Source organism: Bos indicus, chromosome 1 (assembly GCF_029378745.1).
Source record: "Bos indicus isolate NIAB-ARS_2022 breed Sahiwal x Tharparkar chromosome 1, NIAB-ARS_B.indTharparkar_mat_pri_1.0, whole genome shotgun sequence".
NCBI lineage: Eukaryota > Metazoa > Chordata > Mammalia > Artiodactyla > Bovidae > Bos > Bos indicus.
This window is the reverse complement of record NC_091760.1, coordinates 109,191,375-109,209,840: the sequence shown is the minus strand read 5'-3', so window position 1 is coordinate 109,209,840 and position 18,466 is coordinate 109,191,375. Positions and strand designations below refer to the sequence as shown.

General features: G+C 46.5%; 1 protein-coding gene across 1 annotated transcript in view; it reads right to left on the bottom strand.

Moving 5' to 3' along the window:
* RARRES1 (retinoic acid receptor responder 1) overlaps positions 1-18,095 on the bottom strand; it is a 42,885-nt gene extending 24,790 nt beyond the window's left edge. Inside the window, exons 1-2 of the mRNA XM_070786274.1 lie at positions 18,022-18,095; positions 16,820-17,459 (exon numbers count right to left, since the gene is read on the bottom strand). Coding sequence (XP_070642375.1) covers positions 16,820-17,459; positions 18,022-18,095 — 714 coding nt within the window. The remainder of the gene's footprint in view (positions 1-16,819; positions 17,460-18,021) is intronic.
* Between the last annotated feature and the right edge of the window lie 371 nt (positions 18,096-18,466).

The window sequence follows — 18,466 nt, the reverse complement described above, 5'->3', positions numbered from 1 at the left end:
CATTCTGTGTGTGGTGGGAAGTTGGAGACGATCTGCTGTGCCTCCCTGGGGGGTAGGCAGGTAGAATGGGGGTGCTACACAGAAGGGAAGAAGGAGAAGGGGGAGACAGAGGATGAGCTAGTTGGGCGGCATCACCGACTCGATGGACGTGAGTTTGAGCAAACTCCAGGAGATAGTGAAGGACAGGGAAGCCTGGCATGCTGCAGTCCATGGGGTCATAAAAACGGGACACAACTTAGCGACTGAACAACCACCACAGATCACAGCGGGGAGAGGTAGCCAACTAGCCATACTTAGAGCAACTAAGAGAGACCCTCAAGGCAGGAAGTGAAAACAGCAGACACAGGAAAATGCACAGCATACCACTTACGAAAATGTTTTAAATAAAAATTTGCACACACAGCAACAGTATCTCTCATAAGAACACTTACAGAGACTTCCCTGGTAGTCCAGTGACTGACTCAGTGTTCCCAATGCAGGGGGCATGCGGTTTGATCCCTGGTCAGGGAACTAGATCCCACAGGCTGCAACGAAGACCTGACGCAATCAAATTAAAGAGAAGAAAACAAAGACAGAAGAAGATACATCAGCCCTTCTCCAAGTTCCCCAAGGGAGGGGGATGAATGGTGTAGACAAAGAGAGTCACCTACCATATCAGTAAACAAAAAATACTACAGCCATAAAGCCCCTACAGTGCACCCTGAGGGGGATTCAGGAAGGAGAAAAACAGGACACTGGCCCTAAATAGTTGAGGTGTCTATCAAAGGAATGATTTCAATGAGCCCTGACTCCTGCATCTTCCTATACATATACAAGCTCTAAACTCTAACTTGAAATGTCTGTATTTGTGAATAACAGTAATCTTGTAATCTTTGGATATTTGACATTTTCCCCCCCAGAAAAAACTCCTACATCTCCAGGCTCCTCCCTCACCTCTTTGAAACAGCCCCTCAGCACAATCTGAGAGGCTGTATCCTGGGCTATAGTCCTCAGTGAGTCCACTAAAGAAAACAAACTTCTCAGCTCTTAGGTTATGTATTTCTTCAGTTGACAGATCTGGTGGCCAATGAAGGGACCCAGGGCAGGCTTCTTTGCTTCACCAGGATCCGGAGCCGAGGTAGCAGCAGTGGCCTCTTAGTCCAGCCTGCCTCCTCAGAGAGAGTCGGAGTGAAAACGACAAGAAGAGGAGTGAGTTTTTTTTTCTTTCCCTTTCCTGACAACAAAGAAGACTAAGCACAACAGTGAGCAGGCCTGAACATCCCCTAGCTTTTTTTTTTTTTTTTTTTACTTTAACTGCTAACTCTGCGGGTCTGCAAATAAGTTTGCTTTTCTGCCTTCTAACTCTGCAGTGGTGCTGTGTCAGCTGTGCTTAGCCACTGTGCTGTGACTGTGCTTAGTCACTCAGTCGTGTCCAACTCTTTGTGACCCCATGGACTGCAGCCCTCCAGGCTCCTCTGTCCTTGGGAATTTTGAACAAGGCAAGAATACTGGAATGGGCTGCCATGCCTCCTCCAGGGGATCTTCCCAACCCAGGGATCAAACTCAGGTCTTCTGCATTGCTGGCAGATTCTTTGCCATCTGAACCACCAGGGAAGCCCAATAATACTGGCATGGGTAGCCTATCCCTTCTCCAGGGGATCTTCCTGACCCAGGAATCGAATCGGGGTTTCCCTCATTGCAGGTGGATTCTTTACAAGTTGAGCTACCAGGGAAGCCCCTGCAGGAGCTATACTTCACACCTATTTTCCTTTGGCTCTATGCTAAACGCATCCTGGACCTGGTGTTTACCCCTACAACCCTCTTCCCCTTATAGTTCCTCTTTTTACAGAAGGCCACAGAGCCAGCCAACCGCCAGACTCAGTGACTGGGTTACTGACGCAGACTATGACTGTCTTTGAAACAATGCAAGAGGAAACAATCAAGATGCTAACCCTTTTGTTCCTCATCGCTGACTCCTGACTGCGAGCCCTCATCTTACATAAGCCCCTAGACTCCTCATAGCGCAGGCTGCGGGGGAGGGGGGCGCACAGATCTTGAGGCATAAGCCTACTGCGTTCCCCTCTCCACCGGCTGAGAATTAAAGCCACCTTTCTACTTCCTCGAAGCTCTGTCTCTGTATCTTTTGTTTGGCTTCAGTGGGCAGAGAAAGCTAAGATTCTGGCCGGCAACAAGAGTACAGACAAATGTGGGTGAATCTCTCCTGGCTTGTAGCTCTCCCAGCAGTGGCTGAGGGTCCTAAGTTTTACTCGGTGGTGTTAACCTCCTCTTGCCTCCAAGATTATCCTGAAAACTTAGTTTCAAGAAGAGGTACTTGGGTTATCCTCAGTTGAAAGACACTCAGTAGGGTTGGACTATGTAATTAGGTGGGAAGCTCGCCTGTTGTTTTAACTTGGATTGGCTATTTTAATAGAGTTTTTCAGAATAAAATTGAAGATATCTCATGAGAGCTTTCAGCTCCAAGGAAGGAGATCTCCCAGTGGGCTTTCTCAGGCAATTGAGAAACTTGTGGGAGTGCTGGAAGCACGTCCTCATACCATGCAGCTGTCCCTATAGGGAAACCCACACATTTTAATTAAAAACTTGCTCTGCCAGGGATGAGCCTACGAGCTGGCCACTCAGTGACCGGAGCACTCAGAGTGGTCTTACACTACCAGAAGGAGAAACTGAGACACGTGAGAGCTGGATCGACTCTGGGGTGACATCTAGCGGAGTTAAGCTTGCAAACGGCACACAGGTCCGCGACAGGATTGCCACTAGCATTTTATCTGGGCAAACTGACTTTACAACGGGGACCAAAGCTTTCAAAACAAAAGAGCAATAGATGGCCAGCCTCCAACTAACACCCCAGCCAGGTTCATGTACAACACATATGGAAATTTAGACTTGCAAATACTCACTTGACTGGAAGAACTATACTAGGAGCTCTCAACCCAAAATGGTCAAATTGGGGCTCTTTTAACATTCTGCAACTCATTTTTAAGTGTGTATGCAGCTAGAAAGAGCCTACTCGATAAAATATCTTTTCAGAATTCAGAAACAAAAGCCCTTCTAGGAGAAACTTGCATTTCTCTCCCTGTGTCTTTAAGATGTAAATGCTCTACCTGATTTTCTTAAGCGTGTGTGTGTGTGTGTGTGTGTGTGTGTGTGTGTGTGTGTGTGTGTTGACAGTTTGGTCTCTACCATCTGGAAGGTACACATATGGTGCACAACTGGCAACCCACGGAATAGACTGGGGTTCTGAGAAGACTTCGTCTGGCTGAGGCAACTCTCAGGGGCTTTCGTCACCCTAAGCTTTGTTGCATCTACCTGTACATCAAAGATCTTTCCTTTCTTAGACTTTCAGTTGTGTCTGACTCTTTGCCATCCATGGACTGTAGCCCACCAGGCTCCTCTGTCTGTGGAATTCTCCAGACAATACTGGAGTGGGTTGTCATTCCCTTCTCAAGGGGGTCTTCCTGACCCAGGTAGTCTATAGGGACAAACTAAAATGGATATAGAAAGCTGTAGAAGAATTGTAGAAAGGCTGCTCTGACAAAGTTATTCTGTGCATGGTTCCGTTTGGATTGAATTTAACTAGGTAAGTAAATTTTGTTGTTGAGGGTGGGCTGGTGCAAGACTGGAGTTTGGTTTTCTCTCTCTTTTATGAGAATAGAGTTTTCTTATGAACTATTTTTGGTTACAGATTGTGAGTTGCTCTGCCTTATACATGATCTGTCATTTGCCTTAAATATCTTTTATTGTCTCTTTAGTTGAGTGAATAAGCATTGCTTCCGTGACCTATGATCCTATTTGATCAAGTGTTTAAAAACTTGACATTTTTAAAAAAAAGAACAAACTTCCCAAGTATCAAATTCTAATTAAGATTCTTTTGACCCCCAGCTAACTTTGGGATGTTTCAAAGGACCCCTGAAGCGTCCCGGAGAGATGAATTAGGTTTATCTGGCATGTTAAATTACATGGGTAGCACCATCAACTAAGTGTAGCAAAACCTTCTTAATTTATGGGTAAAAGTCATTAATGTAGTCATTCCAAAAGTTATACAGAATTCCTAAAAATCTGATGTGCCCTAATACACTGTTATCAGTTATAATTCTAGTCATTATCTTTAAAAGGTTGTTCACCACAAAAGTAAGTTTCTTGTCAATTATATTGTGAACAGATCTTTAACCATGCCATTTTAAGTCTTTTGTCATTTATAGACAATCACTGTTTTACTCTAATGCTTTTACAAAATGAGGATTTTCAAGAGGATTCATAAAAAGAGCTTTTTGACAAATTTGTTTCTGATAACTTTGAGATCATACCACTGAACTCAGTAAGAAATTACAAAACTCTAATGGAAAACCTGATGACTTCATACAAATCAACTGGAATTACACAGAACTGAACGAATTGATAAATATGATTTACAATTTTATGACTTCTGAAATATTCTGATTTTTAATGTTTGTTTTCCAGAAAATCTTTCCTCTTATACTCTTTTTGATCTACAACAAGCTGATAAAATATACCTTTGTAAACAAAGGTGAAATATTTATCTTTTTCTCTCTACATGATCCTTCCAAAATTTGGCTTATCCAGCTGGCTCCCCTGTGAACTTGATGGCTTATTGCGACCAGATTACAACTAGTTACACTAATCATTGTTTTAATTTTTTCTCTTGCTGTTTTCAAATTATTTATGCCTTGTGTCTTTCTCTGCTGTATTTTATTAATGTTACTAGCTGTATTACCTATATTCTATTTCACAAGACTATTGTCTCTCTCATTACCCAATGTACAACCAGGCCACTGAAAAAAATTAATGATGGCTAAATGTCTTGAGGCAATTGATCACATATATAACTCTATATAAAATAACTGTAACAGTAAAATTCTAGATATGGGAAGAAGCAACAAGGGAAAACATTTCCTGGATGATAACTGACTAGTAAAACGGGCAATTCCGAGGATTTTAGATAATCAACAGGGCCTTGTCCAAAAAATTTAGCACACTGAGTAGCCTATCAACAGAATCCTCATCTGATCTAGGAATGAGCTTTCCTAGAGCCATGGGACAAACTGGTCATGAAATGCCTCCCAACTGTTGGTCAATTTAGGACCAAGAACAGGCACTGTGGACAAAGAATGCTGCCTGCCATTTCAGTAAACAAAGAATACTGCAGCCTTAAGACCCCAAAAGTGGACCCTGAGAGGAAACCAGGAGGGGAAAAACAGGATATTGCTCCTAGATAGTTAAGATGTTTATCAAAGGAATGATTTCAATGATCCCAGACTCCTGCATCTTCCCATACATAGAAAAGCACTAAAATCATTAACTTGAGGTCTCTGTTTTAGTGATCAGCAGTAATCTTTGGATGTTCAACCAAATATTTGTTTGTTCTTTTCCAGCAAAAACTCCTACATCTCCTAGCTCTTCCCTTACGTCTTTGGAACAGTCCCTCAGAGCAATCTGAGAAGCTGTATCTGGACTACAGTCCTCAGTAAGTCCACCGAATAAAACAAACCTCTCAACTTCCAGGTTCTGCTTTTGTTTGTTTGTTTGTTTTTTCAGTTGACAATGGGAAAGGGGATAAAAAAGAATAACCAATCATCAGAGAGGGGTCTCCAGGGAGCAAAGGTAATGAGGGTATTACTCCCTCAGCTTTGTGCCTGGGACCAACAAGTGCAAGAAGTCAAGTCCAAAGTAACTTGGTACGGATGTCTCCACCCTGGATCTTAAACTTCTGCTTTTGACCTGCATATTGGTGTGATCAGATCTGTGCGTGCAATAAACTGCTCACTGTCGTGATTTTGAATCTAGAGGCTCTGCACCTGGGATGCAGCCGAGGTCTCAAGTTCAGGTGGTCCTCCCTACACTTAGAGCACGTGTTGCTACACGTGGTACGTGGTACAAAGCACGTGGTTCAAAGCTAATCCATTCATTAAAAGATGTTTTTTTTAAAGCTGAACCTTTTTTAAGAGCCAGGTCTGTCGGGAAGGGGACAGGCAGGTCTGGCTTCCCTGATGTGAGGCGTGTTCCCACAGAGAGGATCTCAGGGCTCTGTTCCTCCCATCATCACGCTGCCAAAACTGCCCATCTGCGAACAGATTAGGAAGCTCCACAACCCTCTCTTAAAGCATGGCCTGGGGCACAGCACCTCATTCTAATCTTTTCCAGAATGAGGCTTTTTATATCAACAACAAATCAGTAAACAAAGCAATTGACCGTGTGGCTGTATAACCTGAAGGAATGAATTGGCAACTCTTTGCTACAGATTTCTAATTACATATAAAAGAGGACTTATTTACTATAGCCTAGAAGTAAATGCTTGTAGTCATGGACCACCAATGATGTGGTTCATGTTCTAACCAGTTTTTTTGTGTGTTCTGTAGATTTTTCTTGGTTTCTTGGTTTTTGTCCCCAAAGGCCATGAACAAGGATAGTCCCCCGCAGCCGCCCTCTCTCAGGACAGGCTCCTTAGAAAAGTGACTAGCACTTTGATTTGGGGCAATCCTGGTGGCTCAGATGGTAATTATCTGCCTGCAATGCAGGAGATGCAGAGTCGATCTCTGGGTTGGGAAGATGCCCTGAAGAAGGGAATGGCAACCCACTCCAGTATTCTGGCCTGGAGAATTCCATGGACAGAGGAGCCGGGGGGGCTGCAGTCCACGGGATGAGACACGACTGAGAGACTAACACTTTTCTTCACTTGGAGTCATCTGGGAGGGAAACAGGCCACTTTAAAAGTCCTGTTTAATAAAGTGTACCAGAGAATGCCTTCAAAGTACAACTCATCTCACTAGGTATTTTTTTATAAACAAAAAAATGCTCCTCAAATATCTATCAAAATGTCAAGCATTTATTCAGAGATTGTGTATAAAGCATCCTGCTAGCCACTGGGCAGCATCATGATAAAAGCTACAAAATACATGTCAAATATCCTGAACTCTCACTACATGCTTCATGTGGCTCAACACAGTGCCCAGGAAGTACTTAACACAGCACAAGAGTCCTTTCAGGGAAATACTGATCTTATCCCCATTTAAGGATGAAGACGGAGGCACTTGCCCAAAGTTAAGGAATTACACCAAGTCCCAGAGGTACTAAGTAGTGAAGCCTGGCTCAAGACCCCTGTTCTTCCCTTGAATAGCGCAGAGGTTACACATATAGACCCAGTCACTCACCTTAAGAGAGGACAGAAGGAAAGCTGCCTGGGGTATGTGTGGGAAGTGTGTGTGCATGAGGTATGAGAAAGGGAGGGAGGGACAGAGAGACTGACAGAGTTGGACTGTCAATAATCATGCTTCCTGTAGACAAGACAGTGAAGACCTTCTGGAAGGGAGACGGCCAGGCAGGGTATTTCTGTTTCCTACGGCTGCTGTAATGAAGTACCACAAACTTTGTGCCTTAACAGGACAGACATGAACTCTTTCACAGCTCTGAAGGCTACAAGTCCAAAATTAAGGTGTTGTCTAGTCCCTCTGAGGCTCTGGATAGAATCCCCTCTTGTCTCTCTGAGTTTCTGGTGGTGGCAGGCAAACCTTGGTGTTCTTGGCTTGCAGCTATATCACTCCAGTCTCTGCTTCTGTCTTTAAATGGTGTTCTTCTCTATCTTCACATGACCTTCTGATAAGGTCATCAGTCACTGGGTTTAAGGCGCATGCTAACCCAATATAGCCTTATCTTAATTACATCTGCAAAGACTCTGTTATTTCCAAGTAAGGTTGTAATCACAGATAGAGGGGTTAAGACTTCAACACAGCTTTTTTGTGGGCACAATAACCCACAGAAGTATGAAAGTGAGGATCATCCAGGACTCTGGAAGGAGGCCCTGTATACACCCTTTCAGGCAAGGCTGAAGTGGGCACTTGAGTCAGTGCAGCACATGAACAGGAATCTCCAGGAGGAGGAGGGAATGGAGACGACCTGGGAGAGAGAGGGTGAGGGCCCTCAGGACAGGAAGAGAGGTGAGCAGCCAGGCTGGGGAGACCAGCAAGTTAGTGATGGGGATACTTGGAGTGGAGGTTACCATGATGGGTGGGGCCAGGTTAGAGAAGGTGTCTTCAGGGACTTTATTTTAGAGCAATGGGTCTCAAACTTGAGCTGGAACAGAATCTCCGGGAGGGCGTGCTAATGAAGACACTGGCCCCACCAGTGTCTTATGGGGCCACTCCAGTTCTGATTCAGTAAACCAGGGGCGGGGCCGAAGCCCCTGCATTTTCACCAGTTCCAGGGGATGCTGTGGCTGCTGGTCCAGGGACCACACTTTGAGAACTCTCTGGCACTGAAGTTCAGAAGGAGGGACAGGAAGTAAACACCAGAGGTGGTCACTAGAAGACAGATGACCAGGGGATGAAGGACATGACCATCATTTCTCTCCGAAGGCCTGAGGAGTTTCCTATCATGAGACTGAATGAAATGGAGGAGTGTTATCGTAAATTCTGATCCACCTGGGGTCTCTGGCAAATCAGGTCATGATGCCTTACAAAGTTCAGGGGACAGGTATACCCTCTTTCAGGGGATGCAACTGATAAACTCCATGATGACATAGGATGTACTGTTTTTCAAGCAGGGATATTTGGAGTAGGTAGTCTGGATTAAAAAGAAATGAATGGATTATGGTTGTCCTAAGGGTTAAAGGAGATAAGTTTATTTTATTATTGATATATTTATTTATTTAGGCTGCACTGGGTTTTAGTCGCAGCATGTAGGATCTTCAACCTTTGCTGCGGTATGTAGAGTCTAGCTCCCTGACCAAGGATTGAATCTGGGTCCCCTACACTGGAAACTCAGAGTCTTATCCATTGCACCACCAGTACACGCATGTGTGCTAAGTCACTTCAGTCATGTCTGACTCTTTGCCACCCTAAGGACGGCAGCCCGCCAGGCTCCTCTATCCACAGGATTCTCCAGGCAAAAATACTGGAGTGGGTTGCGATTTTCTTTCTAACACAGGATCAAACCTGAGTCTCTTACATCTCCTGCATTGGCAGGTGGTTTCTTTACCACTAGCACCACCTGGGGAGTCCCTAGACCACCAGGCAAGTCCCTAAAATTGTTTTTGAAGAAAATTCACTCCTTTGCTTCCTGCTGCACGGGTAGCTACTTGGCCATGTAATACAATTTATATTCAGAAGTTAAAAATCACACATTCCAAAAGCAACTCCACTAAGTTGTGTCTCATTTCTCAGTAAAAAGCTGTTTCTGTAAAACACAAAGCTTTTGTTTTCATGTCAGTGGGATCAAAGATGTTTCCTCCAGCACATGTCCACACTATCATTATATTAGATACTATACAATGCTTGCTTGCTTAAAAGTCACTGAAATATGGGATGTGAGTATTGAATGTAAAACTGAGGAACCTAATAAGGGATGGAGAATAGGTGTTTATTATTCTAAGAGCACATTTTAAAAACCTAACATCCCCTTTAAACTCAATCAAATCCAACAAAAACCTGGGCAAACTGAGGAGCAGGGCAGGTACCCAGAGAAATCTTGCTGCCAGCTGCTGTAGGGGCTGCAAAAATGCCGTGACTCTGGGAGTCTCCAAAGACACAATTCTGCCCAAAACTCACCTCTACAAAGAAAACTCTTAGGAACTGCCTGGCTGTCCAATGGTTAGGAATCCCCACTTCCACTGAAGGGGGTGTGGGTTCGACCCCTAGTTGGGGAACTAAGATCCTACATGCCATGCGGTGTGGCCAAAAAAAAGAAGAAAGAAAAAGAAAACTCTACGTTTCAGGGAAAGACTGTCTCATGTTTTTCCCCTCTGCCATTGGTTTCCAGGCACAGTCCCTTCATGCGGCCTTAGAGCCGGCAGTGATAGCCTTAAACTTCATGTCCCACACCGAGGGGGTGGGCGGCGGGGACAGGCCAGTTGTTGAGAGCTCAAAGCTGATGCTGATCTCCCCTCGGGAGCACAGTGAGCTTCAGTGACCTAACAGACTCAGCTTCTAAATGTCCCCTCCAGCCTTCACGTTTGGTAAGAAAACATAAATGTCATGCCATTCCAGGAAAAGCAAACTTCTTCATTTTATAAGGTTAGTTTTATGAGTCAGGCTTAGTTGGAGACAAGTAAACAACTCATTTGTGGATAAAAATTGCTGCGCTGCACTTATGTTCTGGACAGGGAGAACATTAGTGTATTACATTATACCCTGGAGTTATTTCATTGCATTTTCCTTCTCTCGGGCAATGCCTGATAAGGTGAATGCAACATATGGAGCAAAAGTCAGTGACCTTCAGATCAGGCCCTATCCTCCTGTGGGGATGAAGGAGATCTCTGCCTTGGACACTCTCAGGCTAAGGGGTAGTGGAGAGAGACAGGAAGACTACTGTTGTGTTAATCTGTTTGGTCAGCTCTGGGTATGAGTTCTTGACCCTCCCCAAAGAGCTGGGGAGTGGTCAGAGGCAGTGTTCCCCTCTGGCCTAGGATGGGGCTCCTCAGGAAAGGCTGATTGTGAGAGGGATTCGAGTTGTTGTAGGCAGGTTGGGAATGGGTTGGGTCCTGGCCTGGCCTCCTCCTGTTCCAGGTGCCCAGTGGTCCCAACACCCCTCCAGCTGCCTTTGTTTTCATCTAATTTTAATATCTTAATTACTATGTTTTACATATTTAAATATTTTTCTTTTGGGGTTTGTAGTCAGAAAACTTCAAGGATATAATCATTAAATATTAGACTTGGAGACTTTCAACTTCTTGCCAACACAGAATTGACTGACACTTGATTATTCAGCATTTGGCTGAAGATGGGGAAATCAGCACCTCCTAAGGCACTTCTTCAGAGAAGGTGATGGCACCCTACTCCAGTACTCTTGCCTGGAAAATCCCATGGATGGAGGAGCCTGGTAGGCTGCAGTCCATGGGGTCGCTAAGAGTCGGACACGACTGAACTGACTTAGCAGCAGCAGGGCACTTCTTTCTATTGTCTTTAGCAGGTCCCTTCGTCAGTACAGGGGAAGAGATAAAGAGAAGGGATGCCCTCCACCCTGTAGAAGCTGACACATGTGCAGGGCAGGAGCACAAAGCAGCCTACAGTCAGGTGCCAGTCAAGACAGAGTATGAAGGGCAGGCGTACTGGGGGGTGAGGTTGTTACTGGGGCTGCAGAGATCAGCCAGAGCTGCCCTTTCTTGAGCAGAGTCACGTGTCTGGCAGTGTGGCAAGTACTTGCATCAGCTCACAGTCACCCAGAAGCTGGGTGTGGTGGGCTGAGGAGTGGCCCCCAAAGAGGTCCACATCCTAATCTCTTGAACCTCTGAACATGTTACAAGGCAGAGGGGACGTGGCCAGTACGATCAGGTTAAGGACCCTGAGCTGGACAGAGTATCCTGGCTGATCCAGGTGGGCCCAGTGTACTCACATGGGTCCTTACAAGTGTTATCATCAGCTGCTGCCTGCTGGCTATGAAGATGGAGGATGGACAGTGAGCCAAAGAGTGAAGGCAACCTTCAGAAGCTGGAAAAAGCAAGGAAATGGATTCTTCCCTAGAATTTCCAGAGGAAACACAGCCCTTTCAACACCTAGATCTTAGCCCAGAAGACTGATTTCAGTCTTCTGACCTCCAGAATCGTAAGAGAATGAATTTGTGGGAGTTGTTTTTTCCTACAAAGATTGTGGTCATTTGTCACAGCAGTGAAATCAATAGATACAAAATTACTTGTGATCCTTCCTAGTGTTCTGTGTGGACACCTCCCTTGGGGCCATCCGGATTGGGACACATCATCTACACAACTACGGTACAAGGCTCTTTTCCAACTCAACTTGACTGGCCAGAGGCGTCCTGAACGATTCTAAGAAGTAACCCAAAGTGGAGAAGTGCTACTGCTACTATGGGACTAACTCTGTGCAAACCTCTTAAACTGGGGACCATCACAAAGGCGAATAAACGCCAAGCCTGCAGAAGTGCGAAAGAATTTCTAGGTGATTCATGCTGATGCTCTGAGATCAAGGGTCGGGTGGGATTTGGGAGACTGTGTGTGTGTGTGTGTGTGTGTGTGTGTGTGTGTATTCAACATTCTGTGTCTCTTTAAGATCAGTCACTTTAGGGCTATTTACATTCTGTCTCCAGCAGAACCACCTAGGTTGTTCAGGAAGAGCATGCCACCAAGCCAGACTCCTGGTGGTTAAATTCATGACAGTGATCTTTATTTGGGGCCAAGACTAACTCTCTGTGATCACACGCATCCTTGGCTCTGACACCCTGTGTGGCAAGATGAGTGGAAATGTTGTGGGCTGGTAAAAAAAAAAGTGTGTGATTCAAAAGCAACTTCTTACAAGCTGGTTAAAAGCATTCTTACTTGCCAGCTCACTTGTAGCTGGCTCAGATGACTGAAGGACGAGGCCGGGAAGGCCAAGGCTAGATTTAACCTCAGGGCCTTTTTCACTTCGGTGCTGGACCCAAACTCTGCAGTCAGAGCCTGCAGGCTAGGTGGGCGCTGTGGGCGGGGGGTGGGGGAAGGAGGGCAGAGACATGGGGGGCACTGGTGCCATCTCAGCAGGTGCAGTGCCCTGGAAGGTCTCTGTTCTGTGCTTTCTGGATTGTTATGTTTCATTAACACAGCAGAGGGCGCTGAGGAGCACCACCTTCACCCTGCCAATAGCTATCCCCCTGTGGTTCTTTCACGGGGGCTGTAAAAGCACTGAGAAGCCTTCCTTGTGTGAAAGGAGAGATTTTTTCACTTTAGGGTTTTATTACATATCTTTCCTCTCCATATTCATTGCAGCCTTCTTCATTCTCCAGTTTTTCTTTTCTATGGTCTGCTTGATGCATTGCTTTTCTATTCTTGTGAACTATCACCTCTGAATTATTGACATTAATGGAGAGAAGACTTCAAGGAGAACAGTAATTAGATGAATTATGCTGTATTAAAGTGCTTTATAGATTGAAAAGGGATAAAGGAAGAAGCTTTTTCTTAGTATACTAGGCGCTCTCCCAGCTGTCTTGTCGGCTCAATGGACAGGCTTTGTTCTGCCCATACACTGGGGTTGGTGGGGGCACACAGCAGCCAGTCCACCTGTGGGGAGGGGGAGGGATGATCAACAGAAGTCAGCTAGCTGGTTTGCTCTGAAACTTGCCTGTGTCAGGTGTACCCATTACCTAGCTGCAAAATTGTTAAGTAAACTTGTGAAGAGTAGGCAGGAAAAAACGTAAGTCCACAAAATCCAAGTTAAATACTGTAAAAAGAATTGATAAAGCCTCTAAAAACTCTTGCTGGTTAACTGGGTATGAGTGAATCAGGGTTAGGCAAGAAAAGTCAGAAGTAAAAGGAGAGGATTGTGAAATGTATTCTTTGCAAGTGCTTCTGCCATCATACATAAACAAAAGTGAAAGTCACAGATGCCCATTATGGGTGGATCTTCTTGCTTGAAAGACTGCAAGGAGTGCCCATTAATGTCCTTCACGCTACACCAAAAGACAGATGATAGTTTTATATTTGCTGATTTTCATTTAAATTGAAGCAGTTAAGGTTTGGGCATAATTCCCCCCGCCTTACCTCTGGTCAAATGTTTTGATTAATGTTTCCAATCAGGTCGTGGCCTGGTCCTCTGAGCAATCCTCAAATAAAGGCTGATTTCAAATGGGTTGCCTTTGTTCTTAAGTCTGTGCACACAAAGATCTCACCAGTCTTCCTAAATGCCAGGGAAAGGCTGGCTTCTCACCAGCTGCCTGGGGCAGGGACTAGTGGTCGTAGGTCTTACAAGTGTCCTGAGCGTGCTTGCCTCACTGTAGGGGACAGCCCCAGGTGGTCAGAAGTAGGCTTATCCAGGGTACCCTGGGTAGCACAGGAGCTCTCAACACCACAACCTTCCATGCTCTGGGGCCTGCGGCATCAGAGAAACAGGAGCCTTCTGGTCATGGAAGGGTAGTGTACGGTTGGGAAAGAGAGGTCATCAGACAGGGGCAGTGAGGGATGCCTGTGTCCCTCACTATGACTCTCTCCTTACAATCTCTCCTTATAATCAGTAAACAAAACAAAATACTCACAAGTGGTTTCACCAGCTAGTTCTGACTTGAGAATCTCAATACTTCTTTGCATTTACTACCATCGCGGGTGGCCAGACAGTAAAGAATCTGCCTGCAATGCAGGAGACCCAGGTTTGATCCCTGGGTCAGGAAGATCCCCTGGAGAAGGGAATGGCAACCCACTCCATTATTCTTACCTGGAGAATTCCACGGACAGCCATGTGGAGGCAAAGAGTGGGACAGACTGGTGACTAACACTTTCACTACCATAGCTGTTACTGCATTTTACCACTAGAGGGCAATAGTGTTCCTAAAATAAGGGATTCGACCAGAACCAAAAAATCACTTAGAATTAAGAAATTTCAGAGCTGGAAGAGGTCTTAAAAATCATCTGGTTCACAGGCTTTCAATTTTTTTTCAACTGAAATGCACAAGAACTGCATACTTCATAATGAACCATTTCCTACATGTATGTTCGCAATCTTTTGAGGCACTACTTACCTTTACTCTGCAATGCACACTAAACAATTTGTATTCCAAATTGTTTCATTAAACACAAACAAAAAACAACTGCAACCACTAAACAGATGTCATAACCCACCAGTGTGCCATTAGCTTGAAAAACCCTGATTTGGTCCCAGTCTCTCATCTACTAAGGGACACAATAACCCAGAGGATGGAGAAGGATGCTACCAGCTATACTTCTCTCACTCACCCAGCCACCTGCTAAACTCAGAGTCAGTCCTGGAGGAACTCAGCACTTACTCTACCAATGCATTGACTGGATAAAGTAGTTGAGAGTCTATCATTTTCCACCTCTTGTCAATGATACAACTGCTCATGTAATTGAAGCAGAAATTCTTTGCATTAAAGGTCTCTTCTTATTCAAGTAGTTTCAATCAATCAAGTGATTTCAATCAAGCAATTTCATTGAATTTCCATAGAAACTGAAACCACTTTAGTCTCTTGTGAGTCTTGGCCCTGAAAGTCACTAAGTTCTCTTCCTTGGCTCCCTGATGTTAAAACATTTATAATCATTTTGGGAGGAAATGTAAAGGTAAACCAGAAGATCACAGGAATGTATCCTTTCTTAGGGTCATTGCTCTGTGTTCTTCTACTTAACTCCTCCTCCCTTTCATGCATATCTGTCTCTAATTTATTCATTATCCCCTGGGATTTTTTAGGCCAAAAAGGAGCATCCCTTTAAACTTCAGGACTATATTATTACAGATGAAAAGAGTAACTGAGCTCTCTGGATAAGAAAGGAAAAATTTTCTTCATTCACTTGGATTTTGAGAGCTAGTTTGTGAAAGATGCCACAAATTTTATTTTTTTTAAAAGGGGGTATCCAGCAAGGTCCTATTGTATAGCACAGGGACCTCTGCTCAATGTTATATGGCATCCTGGATGGGAGGATGCCATACATGTACATGGATGCCATACATGTATGTACGTGTATGGCTGAGTCCCTCTGCTGTTCACCTGAAACTATCACAGCTTTGTTAATCAGCACTCCAATCTAAAATAAAAAGGTTTTAAAAATTAAAATTATATAAATAAAAAATAAGGGGATAACTAAATGCATGAAAATGCAAATTATTTTATTATTCAATTATTTAATGGTCAGAAGGAAGAAAAACTTTTCTGAGGCTGAAAAATTCCTGGTGCACTTTAGAAATCTGAGCTTGGCTTTCTGTAGAGAAACCTTCCCACTGATAAACAGGGAGCAAATCTCCAGGCGGGGAGTGGGGGTGTGGGGGGGCTGCTGTTCGGGCTCTGGGACGTGGCTACTCTCCACTTTGATAGAAAGTTCTCAAGTTCTATTCCCTCACTTGTCTGCGGGGAAGTGGGGGGCGGGGGGGAGTTAAACTGAACCTCCTTGAGATAGCAAGGTCTGTTACAAGTGACAAGCGCAGGTTGCCTTTTTCTAGGGGAAAAAAAAATGCTTTCACCAGTCAATAAATCTAGCCAAACTGGGTGCAGGGTTAAGTCTTTGAAGAACCAAGGCGTTCTCTTCCAAATGGCGTTCTCACACCCCCAACACCACGTCTAGAACTATCTTAAAAGTTCAACTGCCACTCCTTAAAATTTTCTTTATCCTCTTCATTAAACTCTAGCTTCTTCAATGATGAGTCTACAGGCTTTGTGGAATATTGGGGGCTGCTGGAAAGAGCATCATTACTTTCGGGACAAAGTGTAGTTCTGTAACTTTCGTAGTCATCTTCTACTTGAAAAAGCAACGTAGCTCCACGGACACAAAATGATACCTACAGCCTTGAAATCAGCAACCAAACAACGAGCTGCCAAATTCTCATTCATTCCGTTTACAAACAGCCCTGGGTCATTCACTCTTATTAGATTAAAGCAGACGCCAGGATTAAGAAGGTTCCTGGCCAGGCCAACGCGTAAACTGCAATATTATCCTAAACCCTTGCAAGACGGCCTGCATTTGACAAGGGAACGTCCACGGTTCGGCGTGGGAACTGGCTTGGATTTTGAAAAACCCTGTCCAGAACTGACTCTCAAGCCACTGGTGGGTCGTGCATTCGGCGACCACCTCATAGCAACCAACTCTGGAAAGACCAAGCCTGGCCTTTAGGGCCTGTTCCTGTGGACCTGTTTCCCAGGTATGGGAGCTACCCTGTGAAAATTCTTTAGGTCCTTGTAAATGCCAGAAAGAACAAGTCCGCTTTCCGCGGATTCTGCGCCCCGACGGGCCCTTCCAAGCGCGGGAGCTGTTCCGGGCTGTCTCCGCACCTGGCGCATACCGTTCTCGCCGGCGAGCCCCAGCACGGGCGCGCGCATACGGCAGTCACCGCCCACGCGGCTGGCGGCCGGTCCCCGCGCGCGCCCCCCGTGCTGCTCGGGTACTCACCCACGAGCGGCCGTCCAGCACATTCGCCAGCACCTGAAGGGCGCTGGGCGAGGCGGCGCGGAAGTTGAAGAAGTGCAGCGCCGCGCGCGCCGCCTGCGAGAGGAGCCGGCTCGAGGGCTCCGCGTCCTGGAGCCACCCGGAGTCCTCGGGGCCCCCGGACGCCGCCGCCCCCTGGAGGGCGAGCAGCAGTAGCAGCGGAACCGCGAGCCGCTGGGCTGCGGGGCGCGTGTCCCCCGGCCGGGGAGCGGAAAGCGGTTGCCTGCGGAGCTGCATGGACGCGGGTTGGCGCGGCGCTCGACCGGTGCGAGCTTCGGGTAGGCGGCGCCGGCGCTTGAGGAAATAAGGCCGGGCGGGCCCCTCCCCCCCCGCCCCCAGGGCGGCCCGCTGGAGGGCGTCCGGGTCCCTCTCGGCTTTTCCCGCAACCCCTGGGCCCCTCCGCCCCGCCCCACTCCGCCCGAGCTCCAGCTGCCCCGGCTCGGTACCCGGACGCGGCGGCGCCTCCGCGGCGCGGGGCGGGGATGTCTGGCCGGGGCCGCGCGGGCAGGGGGACAAGGGGCAGTGGAGACTTCTCTCTCCAGGGAGCGCGGCCAGGTCGGCGCCACCCCGCGCCCACAACCTAGCTCGGGGACCTGGTTTCTGGCTGCGGTTGGTGTGATTTCGAAGCCCTCAGGGTTTCACAGCAAACCTGCTTCAGTTGTTCAAGGCTTGGAGCTTATTTCCCAGAAGAAGAAATTGGAAACGGGTGGAGAACAGGACGTGACGCTGGCATTGATGGGGGTCCTTATAGTACAATGACTTTGAAGTGAGCCAGATACCCAGAGAATTGGGGCTGGAGAGGGGGCTGCGGTGGTAAGCTGATAAGAACCTAGAGGCCCCACTGGACTTGGAAACGTTGATAACCGTGGTGGAGCGCAGATGGGCGTGGAAACCAGAGTCCGGCGAAGTGAGGCATGGATTGGGCTGTAGTTCTGTGGAGGCAGCAAGGGTTGACGACTCTTTTTAGACACATGGCAGTGAAGGAAGAGATGGCCATTGTTCTTAAGCCACAGACAGAAAGCCCAGGAGAACTCGGAATTAGAGGCACTCCCAGCACCCGTTCTCCCACCTGTCTTTAGTTTGTTCAGGGGTCTGCCCCTCCCCAACACTCGCTGACCCCATCCCTACCGAGGAGCCGAAGAAAGTCCCTTCTCCTTGCTGGTTACTGGTTGAAGCCCCACATAAAAAGAATCTGGATAAGATATGCGTGGGGGAAGGCTTGGGTGGGGGTGCGCGACATGGGGACGCCATCTTTGAAAACATCTTTCCTCCCCGACTTCTTCGTTTGGATGTTGTCCGTCTCGGCCCGTCTTTTCTCCAAGGTATTCATGGAACACTCATCCTGCTAGGCCTGAGGGAAGTGAGGAGGGGGCAAGCTGTAAGTCTCCATGCTCCTGGAGCACACCTAGGCAGGCGGAGACCAAGAGGCAAGGGAATGAACCCTTTGTTGCGTGCAGTTACACGCTGTGGAGAAAAAGTAAACCTGAAAGAGGATGGGGAGTTGGTTATAATTTAAAATAGCATAGTCAAAGCAGACCTCACTGAGAAAGTAATATTTAAGTAAGGACCTGAAGGAGAGATGAGGGAGCCAGGTGGACACTGTAGGTCGAG